At 41.0% G+C, this 22,719-nt stretch overlaps 1 protein-coding gene across 1 annotated transcript in view; it reads right to left on the bottom strand.

Annotated features, from left to right (window-relative positions):
* Positions 1 to 22,719, bottom strand: part of TAF4B (TATA-box binding protein associated factor 4b) — a 73,722-nt gene that overhangs the window by 26,386 nt on the left and 24,617 nt on the right. The window contains exons 7-12 of the mRNA XM_030444680.1: positions 19,605 to 20,168; positions 13,363 to 13,498; positions 12,908 to 13,013; positions 11,423 to 11,425; positions 6,767 to 6,936; positions 3,933 to 4,063 (exon numbers count right to left, since the gene is read on the bottom strand). Coding sequence (XP_030300540.1) covers positions 3,933 to 4,063; positions 6,767 to 6,936; positions 11,423 to 11,425; positions 12,908 to 13,013; positions 13,363 to 13,498; positions 19,605 to 20,168 — 1,110 coding nt within the window. The remainder of the gene's footprint in view (positions 1 to 3,932; positions 4,064 to 6,766; positions 6,937 to 11,422; positions 11,426 to 12,907; positions 13,014 to 13,362; positions 13,499 to 19,604; positions 20,169 to 22,719) is intronic.

Below are 22,719 nucleotides of genomic sequence, written 5' to 3'. Positions count from 1 at the left end.
TTGTGCTTTCAGCTATTTAATCCAGAATTTGAAGTAAGCCTCACCTAGTATTAAAAAAAAAAAAAAGAAAAAAAGGGGGGTTTATGGAACACAGGGGTGATTTCAAACTGGTTATAATGAACCTTGGAAGGTGGGGAATATGAGATGATTAATTATATATGGTACGTTAAAGCTTTGGGAATACATACTTCTGCCTCAGTGGGTGCTCTCAAGTCATACAATAGCTTTTGTTGAAAGGTGACCTGTGCAAGTCATCTGGTCCAGCCCCTTGTAAAAAGCTGGGCCAGTGAATACTAATGACAAATTCCAACAATAACTGAACTCAAACAAGACTACAGGCCTGTTGGGCTAAAAAAAAAAAAAAAATGCAATCAGAAGTTTATTTTTCCTACTGTTTTTGCTCTCACTGGAAGGCCTGAGTGAGTTTAGTTTTACTTTGCCTAGATGGAAAACAGAAAGGAAAATAATCTAAAATGAGGTCAACTGACAGTGACAAGTTTGGGTTTAATATTCTGCTCTTCCAAATACATGTTATTTCAGCCATGCACTAGTCAAAAGAGCATTAGACAAAATAAGGCAGAGACATCATTCTGTGAGATATGTCTTAGCCACCTGTTTGTACCACGCTATAATGCACATCCTAGTGTTACTTTCTGCCTTTTTGTCACTTTGTGAACTTGTCTTTTCTTGAGAAATTTATCCTTGGGTTTTTACCAGCTAAACACACTATCTGTTTCCAGCAACCCCTTCCTTCTACCCTATCCCTATATACCATACCCCTATATACCATATACCCTATCCCTATCCCCTATACCATATCTACCCTATCCTATCTCACACTTCACTGAAGCAACCTTGACACACAACCGATCTGGAACAGGCACAGATGCTTTATATATACAGCATACTTTAGGCAAGGATGTATTTTATGTATAGGAACTATCCATGACTTCAGTTGCTAGTTTTTTATTTTCAAACACACTATGCACAGGCTGTTCTTCTCACACCCAGTCATACACTTTTAAAAGTTGGAAGAAAAGCAAATGTCTTCTTGGGAAGCACTGTCATCTCCCAGTCTGAATTCTCACAACCCAACCAGAGCATGAAATCAATCCCCCTTCTGGAATTAAGTTTGTGCCTTTTGAGCCACAACATTGTCATGTAGCTCATTGTGGCTCAGAGCAGATCAAGTGTTGCAACCGAGCAGATTGTCTTTCCAAAGTGGAGTCTGTGGCTCTGCAAAGAAGCCCAACAAACTTTTCCCCCTTCTTTTGTCACTGGTCAAGATGGGTTTTTGTAACTGCTCCCCACAAAACATATACTACTTTGAGTCAGTCTCAGTGCATTAATACAATTGTTTTTGAAGCAGCTGTTTATAATAATCCACCATCATGCCACAATCCTTTTAAAGGGTCAAAGAAGAAGACCCTATTACCAGAAGACTTTTTTTCCCAAAGTTTAGAAGTGTTCAGCTCTGGAATGCCCAAAGTCAGAGTTAGATATTGCATTTTAAAGCCACATCAAAGCCCCTGTGCCTATAAGGAATGCAAACCTCTCAGTCAGAATCAGCCCAATGCACTACCATGAGCTTATATGGGATAAGAAATGGAAGGAAAAGGAAAACTTGGAGTTATAATTTGTTCTACTCAATGAAGTTGCTCTCTCTGATCATTTAGCAGTGAATTATTTTGACAAAAAACATTGTAATGTATCTTTCTGTAACTTGTAACCATAACTGTTATGATGAAGCAAGATGGAATCAAGTTTTTGCTCACTTAACAGTTTAACTTCCTCACTTAAAGCCAAGCTGACCCCAGCCACAACAGTGAAATTGTAACAAAACTGAAGTTACAAATGTAATCAAGGACAGAATTTAACTTGGTGATAAGGAACATAACAACAAGGGTGTGGTTAGATTTGTGTGTTTCAAAGCTAAACTTGTATCTGACAGCTAAGAAGGTGTTTTTACATTAACTGAGCTAATTTTAACCCAAGAAGCTATTGTTCTCACAGAATGGTATCACATTAGTGTACTTATACAATCTTGTTATGAAATTCATTCCTCCCCGTTTTTTTTCCTTCAAGAGACATGTACACTCAAGACATGTATACTCAAGATTTCTCCACAGATGCACTCCAAAACACAGACAATTCCTACTGAAACTTTGACTTTACACCTATGTGAAACATGCAGCATTGAAGCAACGCATTCCTATGTATGCCTTTAGTCAGAAGAGAGCTGGCAACACATTCAGGAAAGGCTCTGGATGATTCCCCAAAATACATGGAACCCATATTGCACACTGCCACCTATCAACAGCCTAAAGGGAAACAAGGACTGAGAAAGCACTGTCAGAGATGGAATACAGGGCTGTGTGTACATGTGTGTGTCTCTGTGTGTATATACATATAAAATAATACAGAGCTCCAAACCCCTCTAGTGTTCTGTTCTTGAATTTAGATCTCTAAAACCCTGACAGCATCTTTCATAATAATACTGCTCACAAATGCAGTCCTCTGTATTGTAATATCATCTTCATGAAAGAGGGTACCTGTGCCTCTAGGATTATTACGCCCATTACTTTTTTTTTGGTTTTTTATTTGCCTCGTTTTTGAGAAAAGAGGAAAAGAAAGCAAGCTTATTGCAGCCCCACAATTTTATCATAGCTTCTGGCAATTCAATCAAACAAAAAACTATCAGTTCCTCTGGTGCATTTGTTCAAGTTTTAAAGAAATCAGCCCCTTCAAGCCCCCTGTCCAAAAATATGGTCTTGTGTCCTTGACGGCTGAAAGCCACCAGGACCTACTGGTTCTTCAAGACTCAAGCTTCCACTTCACTTTTGCTCATGAGCAATACTGGATCTCACACTTTGAAGAGACAACACAGAACATGTGCAGATTACTAACAATTTCTCATTTTAAAAATTCACTATACTTTTAGACTGATTTTTTTTTCCTACTGCATCTTCTGCTGGCAAGAAACGGCATACTCCAACTGCTCCAGACATCACTATAAATACTTGGAAGCTTCCAAATAGTTCCTGCTCTTTACTATTACTTCTCCAGTGCTTAAAAGCCTATAAAAAGTGTTCAGTAGAAAAGGAACTCCTATCCCATGAGTCAGTTTCTCATTAACTTTGTTTAAAAAACCCCAAAAAAACACAAATGAGAAAAAAAACAATCAACCCAAACAAACACTCAAAAGTCAACAGATACATCTGCTTCTAACTTCCAACTTTTTTCAGTACCAAGCATTTATAGAAAAAATGACTAATATCTTATTATGGAAAGACAAAATAAAAAGGCATCGAAGATCTATTTGGGTCACTAGTAACTTATTGCTTCACAATTATACCATACAACCATCTTAAGGGATAATGGATCACTAGAACCCAATACAGTTTCTATTGAATGGAACTAATACAGGAAGGATGGGAATGAAACTTAAATAGCAATGGTGGAAATAAATTTCTGGAAACTTTAAGATCACAGTGGATCTCTGCTTTCACATGGAACACTTTCTAAAAAAAAATAAATTCTCCTCAATTCAGTTTCCTAAGGCTTCTCACTGTTCCACCAATAGGAAGTGCATAAAGCAAAGAGGCTCCTAAGCCAACCCAACCACCAGGAGCATTAAAAAAATAGCTTCATATTTACCATCCAAGACAGATTTTGTATAACAGCCACCACTTCTATGTAAGAGGAGAAACACATGCATTTACTCCTATGCTTGGTTTTAAGAGCACTTATCCAACAAGTCAAATGGAAAATGTAAAGAACAATTAGAGGCTATGAACAGTTAAAACCAGCCTTTGGTAGATAGTGAAGATGCACATATTGCATATGATGTGCCTACACTTGGAAGAGGTTTACCTTAAAGGCTGCAAAGTGGGAAAACCTTGGTGCAAAACTTGCTTAATGATTTCCTTTACCTTGTGGGTTGATACCCTGTGCTGAGCAATTACAGTTAGTTTTTCTAGGAGACCTCGTAATCTCTCCTGTGTAGCGTGGGAGATCAAGTTCACAACATCAGAGTTAAGTTCCATAATGTCATGCCTTTTACCTGTGGAAGCAGAGAAAATCCATTACATGTTTTAGTAGTAGCTGATAATTGAAATAATTAGCACAGCAGGTATTCTGTTCCCCCTGGAAGTCATACCCATTATGAATAAAGGTTTGGAGATTATGATTTTCCTGGTAAAGTCAAAACTTCAAAGATCTTAGACATTACATTAATAAAACTTAGCCTGGAGCTTCAGAAAATATAGACATTGTTTCACTTAGCCTCCAGAACCACTCTCCTTGCAAGGTCATTTATAGGACAAAGTTAATAAGAACACAAATCAAGCCTCATGTTCGGGGAGGGGGAGAAGCAGTAGCTGTAGAAATTAGTGCCATATTCTGTTAATTCCAGTAATTAAAAAAAAATAGAGAATTACATTTTGCCCTGCTTGACACTGTGCTTGTTAACAACTCATGACATTTATTCGATGAGCAGGGATGGTTTTTGCAGCACACTCCAGGCACATGGGATCCTCTCACCTGCCTCAACCAGCCGGCACGGGGCAGACAGACCCAACCATCCCACGGCAGCAGCTCGGACAACACGGCCCGGGTCATCGTTGCCATCACCTTCAACCTTTCCTCCAGGGCTGCCCCTGCCTCTCTGCATTTCAGCAGCTGTGACCAATGCTGGCTACAGCTCCCAGCAAAGCTGTCCCAGCCCCGTGCCCATGGCTGGGCATCACCTCTGCAACCTTCTCGTGGCTGCAGGCTGCCGACGGAGAAGCCTTCCTCTGGTTGACAACATCAATCACTCGGTGAAGCTCCGTCAAGACACCTGGATGGCAGAACTTTTCCCTGGTAGGCACAGCAGGCAGCAGTTTCACACGCCTCATACGCCATGCCCCTCAGAAGTGCTCTTCCTTGCCCCTCGCTGCATTTAACAGCAGCTGTAATGCTTTATGATGCAACATACAGCACGCCTTCAAAACCCATTTCAGAATTTATTGGCAAGTGGAGTGTTATGAATGGATAAACAATACACTGTAAAAACAAAACAAAACCAAACCTAATCACCTATTTCATTCTTCTTTGCTATTCTAGCTGAAAATTAATAACAATCTTGCAAGACAGGGAAAACCTACGATGTTTTCCCAGATACACTCAAAAGTGTTCCTACTGTTTGATCTTGGCCAGTAAGCACTGGCCTAGACCTCAGCCGAGTGCAAAGTGCATTTTGCTCGAGCACCTTTCAACATTTCTTTAGCAGTTTCCTCACTATCCTATAACAATACTGAAACATTAACTTTAAAGACAAAAGCACCTCAAACCCTAAACCCAAGGACCTCATTCCACACACACACTTCCTAAACCAGAGGGCGCATTTCAAGTGTCCATTTTCTGAATTGCTATACTTCCTGACCATATTTGTCTCCTTGCAAGCAAAGCACTTTTCATTTATGACATGAATTGATTAATAATAACAACATTACCAGCCATGAATCAACCAGGCTGCTGTATTTCCCATCTTTCAATGGATTGTTTTCATACCTAAAATCAGATAAGTATTTTTTCTTTGTTTTTGCAGACCTCTATTTTTCTTTAGAACTTCTTCCCTGGGATGGCTGACTAACCCTCTTCTGAGTTTTGGGAAAAGCTTCTAAGTACCAGTTTCAATGTGTTCTTTCCATTCTTCACGAGCAGCACAGCACTTACAGGTCACTCAGCAACTCCCCATGCAACTCAGACAGCACAGCTGGCTACCTGGAGTGAGATGCATTGGGGCAGCAGATAGCATTTGCAGGTTACACACTCCTCACAGTCTAGCTGCTTAGCTTGGACTCAGAACAAGCTGCGTGTAGAAAGGCTTTGCAGTCGTGTAGTTAAACCACTGTGACAGAATTATGACTGGGCATACAAACTGCAGGCTTTCCTGAATGCTCAGCTGTAAAACTCACTGTTCCAGTATGGCAAACTACCAGGCAGAGAGAAGGAGCAACATCCGTGCAGTTTGCTGTAGACAGCAGTGGTACCAATCGGTGTGGTGCTATACCAATGCATGCTCCTGCTCTGACATTCTAACACAACATTGCTAAGCAACAGTTATTATTTTGCTTGGAAACTAACAGCTGAGATGATACATACACTAAAAACTTCATACTACAGTTCAGTCTCAGCCCTTCAACACACATTCCACAGTATTAGTCACGGATACAAACTGCTTTAATGTCTCTTTTGCATAAAATTAAGGATTTTGCCATAGAGAGAGTTACAAACAAAGCTCTGCCCTGTGCAGATTGGCAGCTTGAAACACCTTCCTGATCACATGGGCAGGATCTGAAGTGCTGTACCTGTATCTGAACAGGTTGAGGAATGATTAAGCTGTTGGGAAAGTCTGTATAATGAATCAAGTTAGGAGCCGTGGAAATGGAAAAGCACACTTAGGTGTGCTAGCATCTACATGGTTGTTACTTGCCCTGTTAACTTTAAAAGAAATCAAGCTGCTATGCTCTCGCATGTAAAAAAGGCACCAATTTATTTTTTTCTGGTTGTACTTCAGACTATTTCCACATAAAAAGCCTTTTTAAAAAGTGGTTTTCTAGAAGGAGAAGTAAAAGCCCCATAAAGCTTGGTAAAAACACATGAATAAAGAGGTCAGATCTTAATAGTTCCAGCTCCTTCTTCAAAGACTGAAGGCTGGATGATGAAACAGGCAGAAAAACACTACATCCATACACATCTGTTAAATCTGCTTTGTTCTCACCTATGCTCAAGATCTTCTTCTGAAGCACTTCTGAGGAGAGAAAAGGTTCATCTGCACAGGACTGGATCACTGTACCAATGAGCTCAGTGTTGTTTGCCAAAATGTAGGCTTTCTCCTCATTAAGATTGACCCCAGCCATAGAAGTCACATCATTTATCTCATCTTCATCCCTATTAAAGAGAAAAACATTTTCTGTTTTCATTCAGAACAGATACAAAGAAAAAGGCTCTCAACTATCAATAAAGAGCCACATTCAAGTATCCTGGAGCCTACCCCCATGCAAGACATCCTTAGGGTGGGGGTGGACAGACACAGATGACTCCTAGAACCTTTCAAACTTTAGAGAAATGCTTCTCAGTGTCAGCTTGACTAATGCCTCTGTTGCTAGCCGTACAAATCTTTTACATGAAAACAAAATTTTGAACAAGTTCAGAAACCAAGGACTGAGGTAAACCTGGATTAGAAGTCCCAACAAGGCCCCCACCCTGCACCACTACTGACAGTACCACTAGACTACACCACAGTCTGAAATTTCTTTTAAAACTTTAATACACAAGATGCAATCAAGTCTTGAATTAAGTTGAATACTAACTCACTGAACTTACAAACAAGCTCGCTTTCTGAGATGCCTACTGTATGAAATTACTATTACACAAGATCATTTACTATTAGCGCAAGATCATTAGCACAAACTTGATCTTCACTTTTCTTTCAGTGAATTCCTTTAAAAAATAAGATACAAATACCCTTTCTCAGTATACAGGACCAACCAGATCTTGCCCTTTGAATCAATCCTACCACACAGTACTTATGTTCATAGAAGGGAGGATGCTATGCTTCTGAAGAACAACCTCAATAGGTTTCTATGGCTGAGTATCTTTCAAAAACTTCTGGAAAAAAGCCTGGCTAAAAGAGTCTGGCCTTCCCCTACTTCTCCTGCCATTTGTTTGCATTCCCTCACGGCTAAGAACTTCTATGTGATATGCTCAGGGGAAAGGAGACCAAACAGATTCCTATCCATCTTCATTCACAAGGTCTAACTAGACATAGCTTCCTGACTAGGCTTGCATCCAAAACCCTTCACGCTGAGAAAAGCATTAAACCCTAGGATTATAAGAATGGTTAAGTGACCTAAGTTACAATCCAAAGCTGAAGTCATGGATGCCAGAACAGCTTCCCTTCTACCCCTTCACAAACAGCAAATGAGCAGTTCCAAGAGCACACTCAGGCTCTATCAGCCCAACAAAGAACATGATCTTTCAATGAAGTTTCATTGCATGCTGATTGAGTGCTGCCTGATCTTCACAAATACACTCTGGTTTTCTTAATGACCACTACAGAGATGTTTTTGCTAGTGGCAGAGACAAGAATCCCACTAAAGTGCAGGATCTGTTGATAAAGATTTCAAAATCAGCACAACTAGGGTTAAGAATAACATCCACCACAAGTATCAGAGCTGAAGATGCTGGAACCTGAAATTATGATGATGGAAAAGTATAGAATGGTTTGGGTTGAAAGGGACCTTAAAGATCATCTAGTTCCAAGCCCCCACCATGGCAAGCCACACCTTCCACTAGACCAGGTTGCTCAAAGCCCCATCCAACCTGGCCTTGAATACTTTCAGGGAAGGGGCATCCTCAACTCCTCCAGGCAGCCTCTTCCATTGTCTCATCACCCTCTCAAGAGAGATTTTCTTCCTAATATATAATCTAAATCTACCCTCTTCCAGCGTGAAACCATTACTCCTCATCCTATCACTAGATACCCTTTAAGTCCCTCCCCAGCTTTCCTCTGGGGCCAGCTCTGGTACTGGAAGGCTGCCAGAAGGTCTCCCCAGAGCCTTCTCTCCTCCAGGCTGAACAGACCCAACTCTCTCAGCCTGTCTTCACAGGAGAGGTGCTCCAGTCCTCTGATCATCTTCATGACCCTCCTCTGGACTCTCTCCAACAGCTCCATGTCCATCTCATGTTGGGGAGCTTCAGACCTGGACACAGTACCCTAGGTGGAAGGTTCATGAGAGTGGAGCAGAGGGGCACTATCACCTCCCTTGACCTGCTGGCCACACTTGTTTTGACGCAGCCCAGGATATCGTTTGGTTTCTAGGCTGCAAGTGCACATTGCTGGCTCATGATGAACTTTTCATTAACCAATACCCCCAAGTCCTTCTCCTCTGGACCACAGTCAATCCATTTTCTGCTCAGCCTGTAATTGTGCTTGGGATTGCTCTGACCCAGACGCAGGACCCTGCACTTGGCCTTGCTGAACTTCACGTGGTTTGTACAGGTCCATCTCTCATACCTGCCAGCATACCACTGGATGGCATCCCTCCAGCATGTACACTGCACCACACATGTTGGTTTTGTGGGGAATCGTGCTATGAGTGCACTCAGTCCCACAGCCAATGTCTCCAATAAGGTAAACTGAGCCAGTCCCAGTACTGACCCTTGAGGAGCACCACTCATCACTGGTGTCCACTTGGACATCGAGCCCTTGCCTGCAACTCTTTGAGTGCAATTCCCTATGCACTGAGCAGTCCATCAACCAAGTCCATCTCTCTCCAATTCAGAGACCAGGATGTTGTGCAGGGCAATGCCAGATGCTTTGCAGAAGTCCAGGTACATGGTATCAGTCGCTCTTCCCTAACCAACCAACACTGCAACCCTGTCTTAGAAGGCCACCAAATTTGCCAGGCACTATATGCCCTTAGCCATGTAGGCTGCCACCAATGACCTCTTTATTTTCCATGTGCCTTAGCATAGTTTCCAGGGGGATCTGCTCCATGGTCTTGCTGGACACAGATGTGAGACTCACTGGCCTGTAGTTGCCCAAGTCTTCCCTTTTTAAAATTGAGGGCTATATTTCCCCTTTTCCAGGCAGGGGGAACTTCCTTGGACTGCCACAAATATGACAGACATGATAGAAGTAAGGATGCCTGCACCTCAGGTACAACTGTATTGCATGCAGTTTCAGTAAGTGATTTTAGCTTTTACTCTGGCCACATACTCCAAATACTCAAGCAAGAAGGAGGTGAACTTCTATAGTATACACCTATCCACCTTTCTATAAATACAAGTTTGGTTCTCTAAAACCAGCCTTTATCAGATTACTATTTTCTTTAATATTTCCATGCACACAGTCTCTCTTGTGGGTACACACATGCCAGAGCTTATATGCAAGTAGACATATGCATGTGTCTATGCATATGCATAGACACCTGCAATGTTTTGGAGGACCAATGCCAACTAATTCACAGTGCGATATATTTGCCTTAACTCACTGAGTCACTAGCCTTGATAAAAGATTAATTTGCATCTATGAAAACACTGCTGCACTTACTTTACTTAACCCAAAGAAACTATCATTGCAATTCCTTTTAAGTAGTGCTCACTAAAGATTAATGTAAGTTTCAAAAGTCATGTGAAGTTTTTACTTTTTACTATTCTTTTTTCCATGCTGTTCAAAATTGAACCATTTTAAGTAAGGTGTCATGTACTTTGAGTAAGCTATAAAAACCCCACAAAGTGATAAACTTGAAATATTCCTAAGTACACATGCAACTGTTTCTGCCAGAAATTAACCTTTCATTTTCAGCAATCCCTCTCTCAAGTCCCTCTTCTACACCACATTCTTTAAGACTTTTTTTTAGTTGTTTGTGTCACACCCAGGAATCAAAAAAAAACCTCTTGCAGATGTTTTAAGTCTTCAGTGATTTAAGTTTATCAGGCTAAAAGGGAAAACAGAGAAGAGTTCTGAGCATTACCCTGCATGAAATCAGGTTTGACGTTTATACTGAATGTACCACTGGAAAAGAAGCTCCAACAATGCACATGCAACTCACACCTAGGGGCCTGGCTGAAAAGTGAGTCTGTGGCACCCTCTGGTGTTCCACCAAAGCACATGTCTTCTGAATTCATCTTTTACTCTATTTCACACAACAAAGTGAAAACCAGAAAGGCACACTTAACACAAACCTCCACACACCATCACAGACAACTATGTGGGACAGAAAAATTCCAGCACTCCCCACCACCACGGGGCAGGAGTAGCTACCCAGATGTTCTTATTTTTTCCAGGGTACTCTAGCATATACTTCAGACACACGTAAAGCACTTTATAAAAATCTCAGTGCTTCTAAAAACAGACTGCCCATTACAATACATACCTTGGGGCAATCAAGTGCCAGAAATGTCCATGTTTAGCTGAAATCTTCTCATTTGTCAGTCTTTTTTTAAGCAGGAGGTGGAGATTACCATTTTTTAATACCACTTATCTCAAGCAACCAAAACAGCTGATTTAAGAGCAGACAAGGTCATATTGCAGCTTATTAAATTCAGCTTAGAGAGTATTACATTCCCAAATCCTAACCTAACCAAGTCACACAATGGCAGGCAGGCATGATGACATACTGCAATGAGAAGCCACAGTCTGAAGTGTCATATGTACAATCATCAATTACAAGACATGCCCTCAGCCCATTAAGAATCTTTAACAAGACCTGAAAGGGGGGTGTGATACTTCTCTCTGCCTCACCAATGGACAACCAATTGATGGATCACAAGTCAAAGAACAGCTGTGCAGGGAGTAACAGAAATTAGGACAAAAGAGAGCAAGGAACATTTGCTGCCCAGGCCAGATTAACACTGTGTAGTGCTAGACCTGCTTGGAAAACACCAATATTTGACCTAGGGAAGCAAAAAGTTCAGGTACAAACTGCTCATGTTCAGATATATGAAGATTCTCATATATACTTTTTTTGATTTTAAAACTTTTCTTACTTTGGTGAAAAGGAGAAGCATCAGGGATGTATCCGAAGAGATACATCCTTCGGAGAAGAGACTTATCAGAAAAACTGAAGGTGAGCGAGAGATTCCAAATCTGAATTCTCATGGACTTATACTACTTTGAAAATCATAATGCAAACAAAAATCCACCTTGGATCACACTGTAGACAAGAGTTTTTCCTTCACTAAGAACTTACAATTCATGACAGGAATTCAAGGATCCAGACTTTCTCATGTAAGACAATTGATAGATTCCGATTGGAAGATCACACTCACAAAAAAATTATTTCTAGGCTGTTTTGTGGTCATATGCATTGTTTTGTTGAGATTTTTAAACACATTCATTAAATGATTTTTTTCAAACATCACCACATAAAACTACATCACAAATTATATTCTGATGTGTATTTCATAAGAACTTGAGGAATCTGAACAGAGCTATTGCTTTAACATCAGCTTTTCGGTTTAACTTTTGGCTACCAGAGTTCTAAGTGTTCGGTGTATAATGCACCTTATTATAAATAACAACAGCTCTCTCAAAATCAGTGTGCACAAAACTATAGCTTTCAAGAGATGAGAAGTCAACTGGTCAACAAGACAAAGCTGTCATGTCTGCTTTTATCCCTAGAAGAGTAACTTCAAGCTTCCCTTAAGGTCTTAAGACCAGCAATGCTTACAGCAGTCTGTACCTCTGTTTCAACACTTCAGAGATACAAAAAATGATTTCTGCTTTTGAAAAGCTAATCAATTAACAGGCCTAAAAGCTTTAAGTATTCTTGTAATCTAAATGCCTAGAAAGTATGCTGGATGCTGTAGTTACAGGTGTAATCAAAGGCTTTCACCTCTACATACAAGAACAAGCTTGTAAGAGGAGGTAATGAAAGATTTTGTAGCATAGCACTGAGCTTTAGACAGGTTACCAGTTGGTACAATTTACAGTCAGTACAACAAACAGTTCAGTGCTATGTGGTAGTCTGTATAAACAGAAGAGCTTATGGAGATTAATGGAAGATAACTTTGCCTTAAATCAGGTAACAATACTTACAGAATGGGGATCAACATGCGTCCTCTACAAGTGAAAAACTGATATATATCGATGCACACTGATTAGACTCTTGTGATGGCACAATGAAAATCCAACCTCATCAGGACAGTTTTCTTATAATAACTAACATCTGCTAGAAGACCAAAAATTTTTAGGTATCCCCTTGCCAATTAGCATTCTAACATGAAAACCACCTATCACAAACAAGTCTCTAAAGAAAGTTGCTTTTATCTGGGATCTGTTCCCACCTCTATACTTGCTGTTTGTTCCTTTAGTTCCTTCCTATAGTAAACGTCTGATAGCATTTATTTTTACCTGAAGGAGGTTGCTCCATTCTCTTTTATTCCAGCTTTCTGAGCAGAAGATGCTTGAAGCGACAGAATTTTATTTCCTGGCAAGGTAATTTGTTTCAGAATGGGACCTACAACAGAACAAAGAACATACCACAGTAGAAAGAAAAATGCTAAGACAGTTGTTTAGTACATTCACACTTGTAGCAAAAACTACTGGATTCAACAACAACTAATTAGGTCCATTTGAAAACTCCTGGAGCCTTAGATTCTGCAGGTTCTGAATGGCCCAAAACCCTACACACTCTCAGCTCAGACCCTCCTCTGTGCTGACCCCTGAATGGTTTTAGTGAAAAAGGTTATACCCGATGGACAACCACCTTCTTATATTCCTGTGACCTACCAACATACCAACAGCCCACACTCATTTCTATACCTCAGCAGTTCTCCCCCTTATCCATTAAAGAGGTCCCACTGTACCTGCAGGGCAGTGGTTCGTTTGTACAAGTGTATTCAGTGGCATCCTTTTCTCCACAGATTTCTGTAGGGTGACTGCTGAGGGTTGTGGGGGTATGGATACTTGCTTTACAACTGCTCCTGAAGGTTGCTGGACTACCTGGAAGTGGAATATCCAATATCAACAGTGAGAAGAGATAGAGAGAAGTAAACAGTATCAACGTATTAACCCAGCCAGCAGCTAGGCTGGCTATGCATCCATGTCTAGCTTTCATTTCTAACAGCATGCTCACAAAAAAAGGTTTTTTTAAATGATTTTTAATTAATATTTTTTTTTTACTTCATGACAAGAAACAAATCTTAACAACTGGTGGTGAGATTTAAACTCCAGCTCATTCAGCAAGCTCTGACATTTCACCCCTACTCTCTACTGATAACTGTATTATACAAGCTTCACCAGGTACTACATGATCCATTAAATGAAGAGGCTTTTCTCTCAAGTCTTGCATAACAGATAAACAATTAAATATTGAGCCTGCCTGTCAACAAGTCCAAACAGGAAAGGATCACACACATCTAGTTAAAAAGAGGGAGCACCAAAACAAATTGAAGTCTTGCATTAAACCCTTTTCCTGTCAAGAATTAACAGTACACACTACAAAGTTACTAATGCATTTTTGGAGCCGTGACATTAATTGTAAAATGAGATGCTGAGTTTCAAACTGTCACTCAAAAGTACACTGAACAAACCAGTCAGCTGGAACATCAAGTTGCAACACCTACAGCAAGTAGAGCCTCTATAAAAACATCAGTATACTGCTGAAGGGTGAAAAGGAAGGTGGTTGATAGTTTTGTTTAAAGAGGCTCTTGAAAGGAACAAAATCGGACATCAGGAGGTCATCACAATACTGACCTACAGGCACAGCCCCAAAATACTAATTCTTCCTCTTCTGGGGTAGCTATTAAAATGCAAGAAAGTAATAAAATTGAAGCATCCCTAAAAGCCTCAATTCTAAGCCTCCTAGCTTGCAGGATGTGGGCTGCAGTTTCTGATACATCTTTTGGAAAATTCTTGATTGCAACAACTTGAGTTTGAAGCCTACTTTTTTAACAGCAGAAAGGTAATACAAAGGAATCTGCAGGGTAAGGAAACCACTTTCTCTCCTCTACATCATCTTTTATTCTAACTTCAGAAAGAGTGCTTGTACAGCAACACTGCACAAGTTTAATTAAGGACTTGATTATACTTCAGAAATGAGGCTCTTCCCTTCTGCCATCTAACTTCATATTTATCAGTAAACATCATCAGTGTAAGTATCACACTCAAAGAAAAAAGGTATTTGGCATATCAAGAACTCAAGCCACATCCCCATAAGAATTTGCTAATAGCATCGTAGTTTGGCATAGCAGCAGTTAACACAGAACTGAATTAAAGGTGATGTTTGAAAATCAGACAATGAAGAGGCAGCTCTTGAGAACAAATAGAAGATCCGTATCTCCCAACTTTCCTTATGGAGAGGAAAGAGTCATGGAGTACAGGGACTAACTGCAGACAAGAGTCAAGGCTCACATGCAGCACTGCCTTACAAACCATATATATACACACACCACTGTCTGCTTCTGTATGTTCTTCTGAAAATACAATTTGATCTTCCTGAAAGATGCAGCTTCCATGGGCTGGAGGTTGAAAATTATGTTAACAGCATCATTTCTATGGTCAGATAATTACCAACCAGATTGGATAAACTACTCACAGGTTCTGCCAGCACCCACACTAACATGCACCTAGAGATCTTCCCCACCACCGAGAATGATGCATCATCTGCGGCATGAAAAGCACTGAAATAAGACAGGAGGAAACACAGGCATTCAAAGGGAAGGTGTGTGTGAAGAAACAGAGATAGCCAGTGATAAACTAATGTCCTAGGAGGAGACTGGGAAGTAAATGAAGTAACCGAGGAGACTAGATCAACGAGAAGCAGAAAGGATGTGTTGGCAGGAAAGCTGATTTTGTGTTTGCTATTCTAGCTGCTAAACTAACAAATTGTGGAAGTCCTTGGGACTTGCAACAGGGCAACAATCCCAGAAATTTTGACAAGGATCTAATGCCAGAAAGAAGTATTCAAAAAAAACAACACCTAGTGTCAGTAAGGAAGGGCTATTGACTCAAGTTAGCAGTAAGAAGTAATAAAGGGACTGTCTCTTTGTGTTACATTAATTAGGTTGACAGAGACAGAGTAAAAAGCACTAACATTCTTGAGTTAAAAAAAAATATTAAACCCAATGTAAGATTCAGGTGATAGCACAGGGACAACTGCCTGAGAGAGATTTTGATGAGCCTCACTTGAACCTATTTTGCACTCATAAAGCAGAAGTTCAGAGATCAGCAGAGATGGTAAGGCATGATCACACACCACTAGGGCTTCAAGAAGAAAGCCTCACCAGCTGAATGCAAAAGCATACATCCAGGAAAAAAAAAAAAAAAAAAAAAAGGGTTCTCTGCTCAAGAAAGCTCAGCTCTGAGGGAACTCAACATAAACAGCACAAGCATTTCACTCTTTGCTTCAACCACTAACAATATCCAAATGTCCATGGAGCACATCTCTGGTCATTGAGGCGACGATCCCATAAAACTCTTGCTCATTATGCTTAACTTGAAGTTCTAGTCTCACAGCAGCTCTCACCATTGGAAGTTGGTGACTGGTAACAAAATTTTTCATTTATTGTACTTATACAAGAGAGCAATTCTATGGCAAGACAAGGAATCTTTCCAAGATGAAACTTTTGTGTATGCCAATGCCCTTAAATGAGGCTGTGCTAAGGAAGTCTGTGAGGAGGAACCCTGTCCAACATGCAGTTCCCACTGCACAGGCATGTGATCAACCCAAAGAGCCTCCCTGAAGAACACCTCCTTTGGTGTCCACCATACAAACCCAGAGTTTCAGTAATCATGCCACAGGGAAGACACACACTACGTCACCCTGGTAACAATTTTGATAGGAAAATACTGCACTGCTGAACTCTTAAGCAGCACCAATGTTACACTGGAGCTGGCACATGGAAGTCTGCTTTACATTTCCAAGCATGAGACCTAAATTAGAAATGGGCAAGCAGAGGGAGTGTATGGCATAAGACAGCCCTACAGGCTGGAAAGGGGAAGAAATTGCTGGCAGCATTGTATGGACAGATTTGCACAGCTGGCATGTGCTTCTCTTCAGCTGGCAGCAGGATGCTTCTGTTTAGGGAGGGGAGGTCCAGATTTGTTTTCTTGTGGGAGGAAAACAGAACCCCTTGTCCTTTCAAGGAAATGCACAAGGGAGGCAGTAAAAGATGCAGCTGCTTCTACTAACTGGCTCTTCGTACTGCTAGGTTGCCTGAACAAACCCCAAGCTCCTGATATGGCTAAGCTGCAAAGTGGTCAACTCAGCTCTTCAACCACAAGACAAATTAAACAGACATTTTGAAGAGCAAGTACTTTAATCACTGTGCCTAGCATCTACCCAGATGGGGATAAAAACACATTTTGTATGCAATTCAATGCTTGTAAGAAAAGCAATTGCAATGGGCTGCAAAGCACCAGTAGTGGAAGAGGCCAAAGTCACTTGAGTTCACCAATATGATATTCAAGAAGTGTTTGGACTCCCTAGTGTAGAGTTAAGCTTCCTCATCTATTTGTACAGATGGTCAACCTTTCCCCTGGATTACACTGCTTGTTGTGTAGCCAACAAACTGCTCTCCAGCCTTTGTACAACCTAAGAAACACTCATTTTCTTCTGGCTGGAATTTCAAATTTAGTCCTTAAAGACAGTAAGGATATCAGTTCATTTTCCAATTTGGCTTTAGCTATTATTATCAAAGACTGTTAGGGCATATGTTTGATACCTGTTTTTAAAAACAAACCCACTCATAAAAAGGCCCCTCCATATATTGGAGTGCTTTGGTTTTCTTAAGCAAGTCTAAACACGTGAAAAGCTGTTACCATAAACTCTTAAGCAGAATGCAGGATTCTTGGATTAAATCTGCATTGTGCACTTTGAGAGCAAGAAAAATAAAGACATTTTAGAGGCCTGAATATTATCAAATCAGGTATACACAACAAACAAACTAAAAAGGAAATCTGCACTAGATGCCCTATTCTACCTGTGGAAATTAATCTAGCTTCACAGAAGTCTAATGTTTCTCCTTTTCTTAAGAGCAAACCTTTATAAGTACCATTCAAGACTGGTACTTATAAATATCACCTACCTGGAGTTGTACAGAGCATTCAACGCTCCCACACGACATTCTCATCTATGAACTGGAACAATATGGATTTGATGGATGGACCACTCATTGGATAAGGAACTGGCCAAATGGCTGCAGAAAAAGAGCTGTGATCAATGGTTCAGTGTCCAAATGGAGAAGTGTGATGAATGGTGTTCCTCAAGGGTTGGTACTAGGACCCGTGCTGTTTAACATCTTTGTTGGTGACATGGGACGGTGGAATTGAGTGCACCCTCAGCAAGTTTCTGATGACACCAAACTGTGTGGTGAAGTCAAGGTGGTGGAGGGCAGGGATGGCATCCAGAGGGACCCTGACATACTTGAGAAGTGGGCTCATGTAAACTGCATGAAGTTCAAGAAGGCCAAGAGTAAGGTTCTGCACCTTGGCTGAGGCAATCCCATGCAAAAATACAGGTTGGGAGGAGAAAGGAATTGCAGACAGCTCTGAGAAGGATCTGGGGGTGATGGTGGACCAGAAACTTAACATGAGCCATCAGTGTGCACTTGCAGCCCAGAAAGACAACTGTGTCCTGGGCTGCATCAAAAGTAGCATAGAGAGCCACTCAAGGGAGGTGATTCTCCCCATCTGCTCTGCTCTTGTGAGACCCCACCTGGGGGTCCAGTTCTGGAGTCTATAACATGAGAAGGACATAGAGCTCCTGGAAAGTGTTAACAAGAGAGCTTCTTAAATGCTCAGAAGGCTGGAGCACCTCCCCTATGAAGACAGGATGAGGAAGTTGGGGCTGTTCAAAGATGACCTTATAGTGACTTTGCAATACCTGAAGGAGGCCTACAAGAAAACTTTTTGCACAGGTGTGTAACAAGAGGACAAGGGGAAATGGCTTCAAACTTGAAGAGGGGAGGTTTAGGTGTTAGACATTAGGAATAAATTCTTTAACTTGAGGATGGTGAGATGTTGGGACAGTTTGGCCAAGGAAGCTGTAGTTGCTTGCTCCCTGGAAGTGTTCAAGGCCAGGCTGGATGGGGCCTTGAGCAACCTGGTCTGGTGGGAGGTGTCCCTGCCCAGGCAAGGGTGTTGGAAATAGATGATCTTTAAGGTACCTGCCAACCCTGCCATTCTATGATTCTAAGATCTGTAAAAAGGTGACTATTCTTTCAAAATACTTGAAAGCTTTATTTTCAGGTAGACCAGTCACACAACATACTGCTTGGAATCTAAAACACCCAAAAACCAAAACTAAGGTTATTTCACAACACTGCTCTTCTGGGTACGTCTGTGGTCCACAGTTTGAAGGTATTTAACAGTAACGTTAGAAGAAAGTTAATCTGTGCCAAGAAGAAAAAAGTTAACACACTGCTTTTGAGGGCTTAGTTTTAACAAGACATTATTCCTCCTGGAATTTGCTAGTTAATGAGGCCTGATGGAAAAATCTCACTTTTAGGTGACTTCATAATTAACATATTTGTAAATCTGGAGGTCAGAACTCCCCTCTGAAAAGCTCCTTGAATTAGTTTGTACATTTCAGTTAACATATCACTAAACAACAACAAGTCACCTGTGCAAAGTACCCAGAATATGAACTACCAAGGTAGAGAGCCTGGAATCCCTGGTGGCTAGCGAAGACACAGCCCCGGGAGGGTACCTAATAGGAATTAATGCATGCATTCCATCAGCAGTTCCTGTTTCTTACACTACCATTTCCTGTCTTCTTTCAGATACCAACATAGCCTGGCTGTATGCATAGCTCAGGTCAGAATTCACATTCCCTCAGTTCTCAAGCTGTATGCCCCATCTGGCAACAGGGATCAGTAGTATGTTTTGCAAGAGACTTGAGCTTTATATTCACCATTTCAGCATGGGCTTGATATCCCTATGACAAACTTAACTGATTAATTCACAACAGGTTAGCTGTTTCTGGTAATTCATGATAGACTAGCCTTGTATGTTAAAAAAAAAATCCAAACTGGTATTTTTTTTTAAAAATGGTTAGGAGTTACAGTAAAGAAGCCTGGTTACAGAGAAGCAGAGAAATTCATCTTACCAACTGTTTCACTTTAACCACCTGCTGAGCACCCACAGACTGTGCAAGGATGGAGCTCGGCTGTGAGATTTTAATACTGACTGGGGCTCCAGTGGCTGGTTTCAGAGCCTGGAGAGGCTTTGCTGCTGAAGATGCTGCTGTAGAGACCAGCAGTGGCTTTGCAGACTGGAGAGAGGACGTTGCTGCTGCAGAGGTGAAGACAGGCTTGACAGTTCGGATGGCAGTCAGCCCCGACGTGGCTGTCGTTGTGGTGAGGACTGAAGCTACAGGCTGAAGAGATGCTGTCACCACTGTGGAAGCAGCAACAGGCCTCACAGTCTGCAGAGAACCTGTTGCTGTTGTACTGACAAGGACTGGTTTTATAACCGGAGAGGCTGTGGCTATCACAGAGGCAGACACTGGTTTTGTAACTGGAAGAGCGGCTGTTGCTACAGCTATCGAAGGAGCCTGTGCTACAGAGGTACAAGGAGAAACAGCTCCTGGGGTTGTAGCTGGCTGCTGTATACACTGCTGGATAAAGCTCTGAGGATTGGGCATTAACTGTCGTAAGGCAAGCATGCTTTTCTAGAAGGAAAAAAAAAAAAAGGCAAAATATAACAAAGTGTAACGTCAGCAAAACCTTTCTTCCTCATTTTCCAATTTATGTAAGACAATAAATTGCTTATTCCAAACAAGTTTTGCTAGAATTCAAGCACCCTTAGACTGCTGATGATACTATCCAGTGGAGACCACAAGAATCATCAACACAAGCCAAGCAAAGGTCAACAATCACACATAGGGTAACTCACCAAATTGTGCTTTTGTTCAGATTCTTCAATTTGAAATTTCTGTTCTATAAAAAGACCATTTAATCTGTTTTACTACCTCAAAAAAAATTGTTTTGCCAAAAAAACCTGCTATATTTTAACAGCTGTGTTTATTCCATGGAGCCTGCCTGACAAGTGAACTACAAATTATCCAATAAAGTCAGAAAAAAGCTCTGAAGATATGAAAACTTCTATACCAATACAGCTGTATCTACACTAGAGGGGGATACCAGTTTAATAATGCCTGTATATCTGCAGCAGAACAACTTAAGACAGATCATTCTCTACAAAAAAAGAGAAAGTTAAAGATATCTGGCAACATCTCATTTTCAGTACAGCAGTGTTTGAGATGGTTAATGGACAGAATAATCCTCAAGCCCTCTACAGGTTTTATCCTTGACTATTTACAATCTGTTGTGGCTCAGAACCAGGGGAAATCAGTTCTGTACAAATCCTTTCTTCCCCTCCCTCCCTAAGTTTTTGAAACCTGTAAGTCTCCAGCACAGTGCTGCTGCTCTGGGCTCCATGCAAACAGAACAAGAGTGTTTCACATGTTAATATACCAAGCAAACAAAGTGCTTGGACATCTATACTTTCTGTGGCACACCTATCTTTAATGTTCCGTTCCTTTGCTTTTAAAACACTCCTCAGCTTTCCTTATGCTCCTGATGCAGTTTATTTACCAAAGGCATCCAACACATATCTGAAAACTGAGCAGGCTTTACAGCCAAAGTCAGGGTATTTTCCCAACTATTGGAACAGACAAAACACATGCAGCAACTCAACTTTATCAAAAACCTGCAGCTCAAAGATAAGAGACAACTCCACAGAGTCCTCCCCTAAAATTCCACTTCACTAGCTGAAAGTCAATTGGCAAGAAACCCTATCACATTTCTTTCCATACCCAAGCTGCAAGCATTTCTCCAACAAAGAAGGCCAGTACTGATGCTCATAGCACCTTAGAGAAGTGCTCCTGAAGTCACCTTCCATTTGGCACTCAGTCCTGTCACAGCTGCTCAGCATTACATGCCAATTCATCCTGGTCTGTTTCAAGCACACATCCTTAAGGTATTTCAGAAAAAAAGTAATCAGGGTGCAAGATGTTTTAAAGGATAGTAACGCTACAGTCAGCTAATGTTTAATCACCTCCGTGGTTGAAGCTTCTGAAAGCAGAGTATTTCATTGTTAATACAGAGTACAAAAGAGAGAACACCCTGTCAAAAAAGTATGGGGTGTGGATACTGTCCAAAACAGAAAAGCCTGGATGATACAAGTACCTGCCAGCATCCTGCAGGCGAAACATGCAACCACTCTGCTGTGATGGGTCAGGGTCTGACTCACACTGATGAACCCAATATAACTCCTGTGGAACTACCTCAAGGTCTATACACCACACACAGCAGCTCCCTTTGCTGTGGGATGGTGCTGAACACCTCCAAGTGTGCATAAGGACAGCACTGTGCCTGAGATGATAAATTCTTGGAGAACTCAAAGGGGTAGAAGCATTTGCAAGTGCTGGGCAGCACCTCTTGGCTCAGCTTCCCCAGCATGAAGTAGTTCAGGGCTGTCAAGGCTCACCAGAAAAAGCTCTGCCCCAGCTTTAGATTTAACCATTTCTTCCTTGATTCTCAACTGTGCCTAGAGTAAATGGCAAGGAAAAGTATAGCTCTATCAAGCCTAAGAATACTATGTGCGTTGTAATCAAATGTAACCAAGTATTCTATGTCTTCACTGGAATTTAATGCTTGCTATACAGCAAATACGTTCATTTTTGTTTTGATGGTTCATAAATTCCATTCTCCAATACAATTTTTAAAGTTTTTAATGATAAATACGATTTTTAAAGTTTTTTTGGTTTTATTTACATCATTATTTGCTTGAATGGAGGTAGAGTTATCCTAGGTTACTCTTCCTAAATTCCAGTAGTCCTGTCATGAAGTTCTACAGAAAGAGATGGGTTTTTTTCAGCCTCCAGTTAAACATTAACTGTCTGCTGGTTTAATACTACCTATATGTAGCTTCTTTGAGCTTATGCTTTGTGCACTGCATAAGCTGTGCACAGACTCTGTTGTCAATCTTCTGCATAAGGATTAAGTACAGTAACAGTTTTGACAAGAAAGGAAAAGGTCATTTTATTATAGCTACTCTACTGTATATGCATCATCTTCCAAAACATTAGTCTCTGTTAATGACTAGTGGATAATTAATCACCAATTTCAGACAACGCCTCCAAAATCCTCCATCCCCCCCAGAAAATTGTCTTTCCAAGAGCAACAGTCACACATGGCTAGGTTAAACATGATTTCCTC

The sequence above is a fragment of the Calypte anna genome, chromosome 2, assembly GCF_003957555.1.
Source record: "Calypte anna isolate BGI_N300 chromosome 2, bCalAnn1_v1.p, whole genome shotgun sequence".
NCBI lineage: Eukaryota > Metazoa > Chordata > Aves > Apodiformes > Trochilidae > Calypte > Calypte anna.
This window is presented reverse-complemented; position numbering and strand designations above follow the sequence as displayed.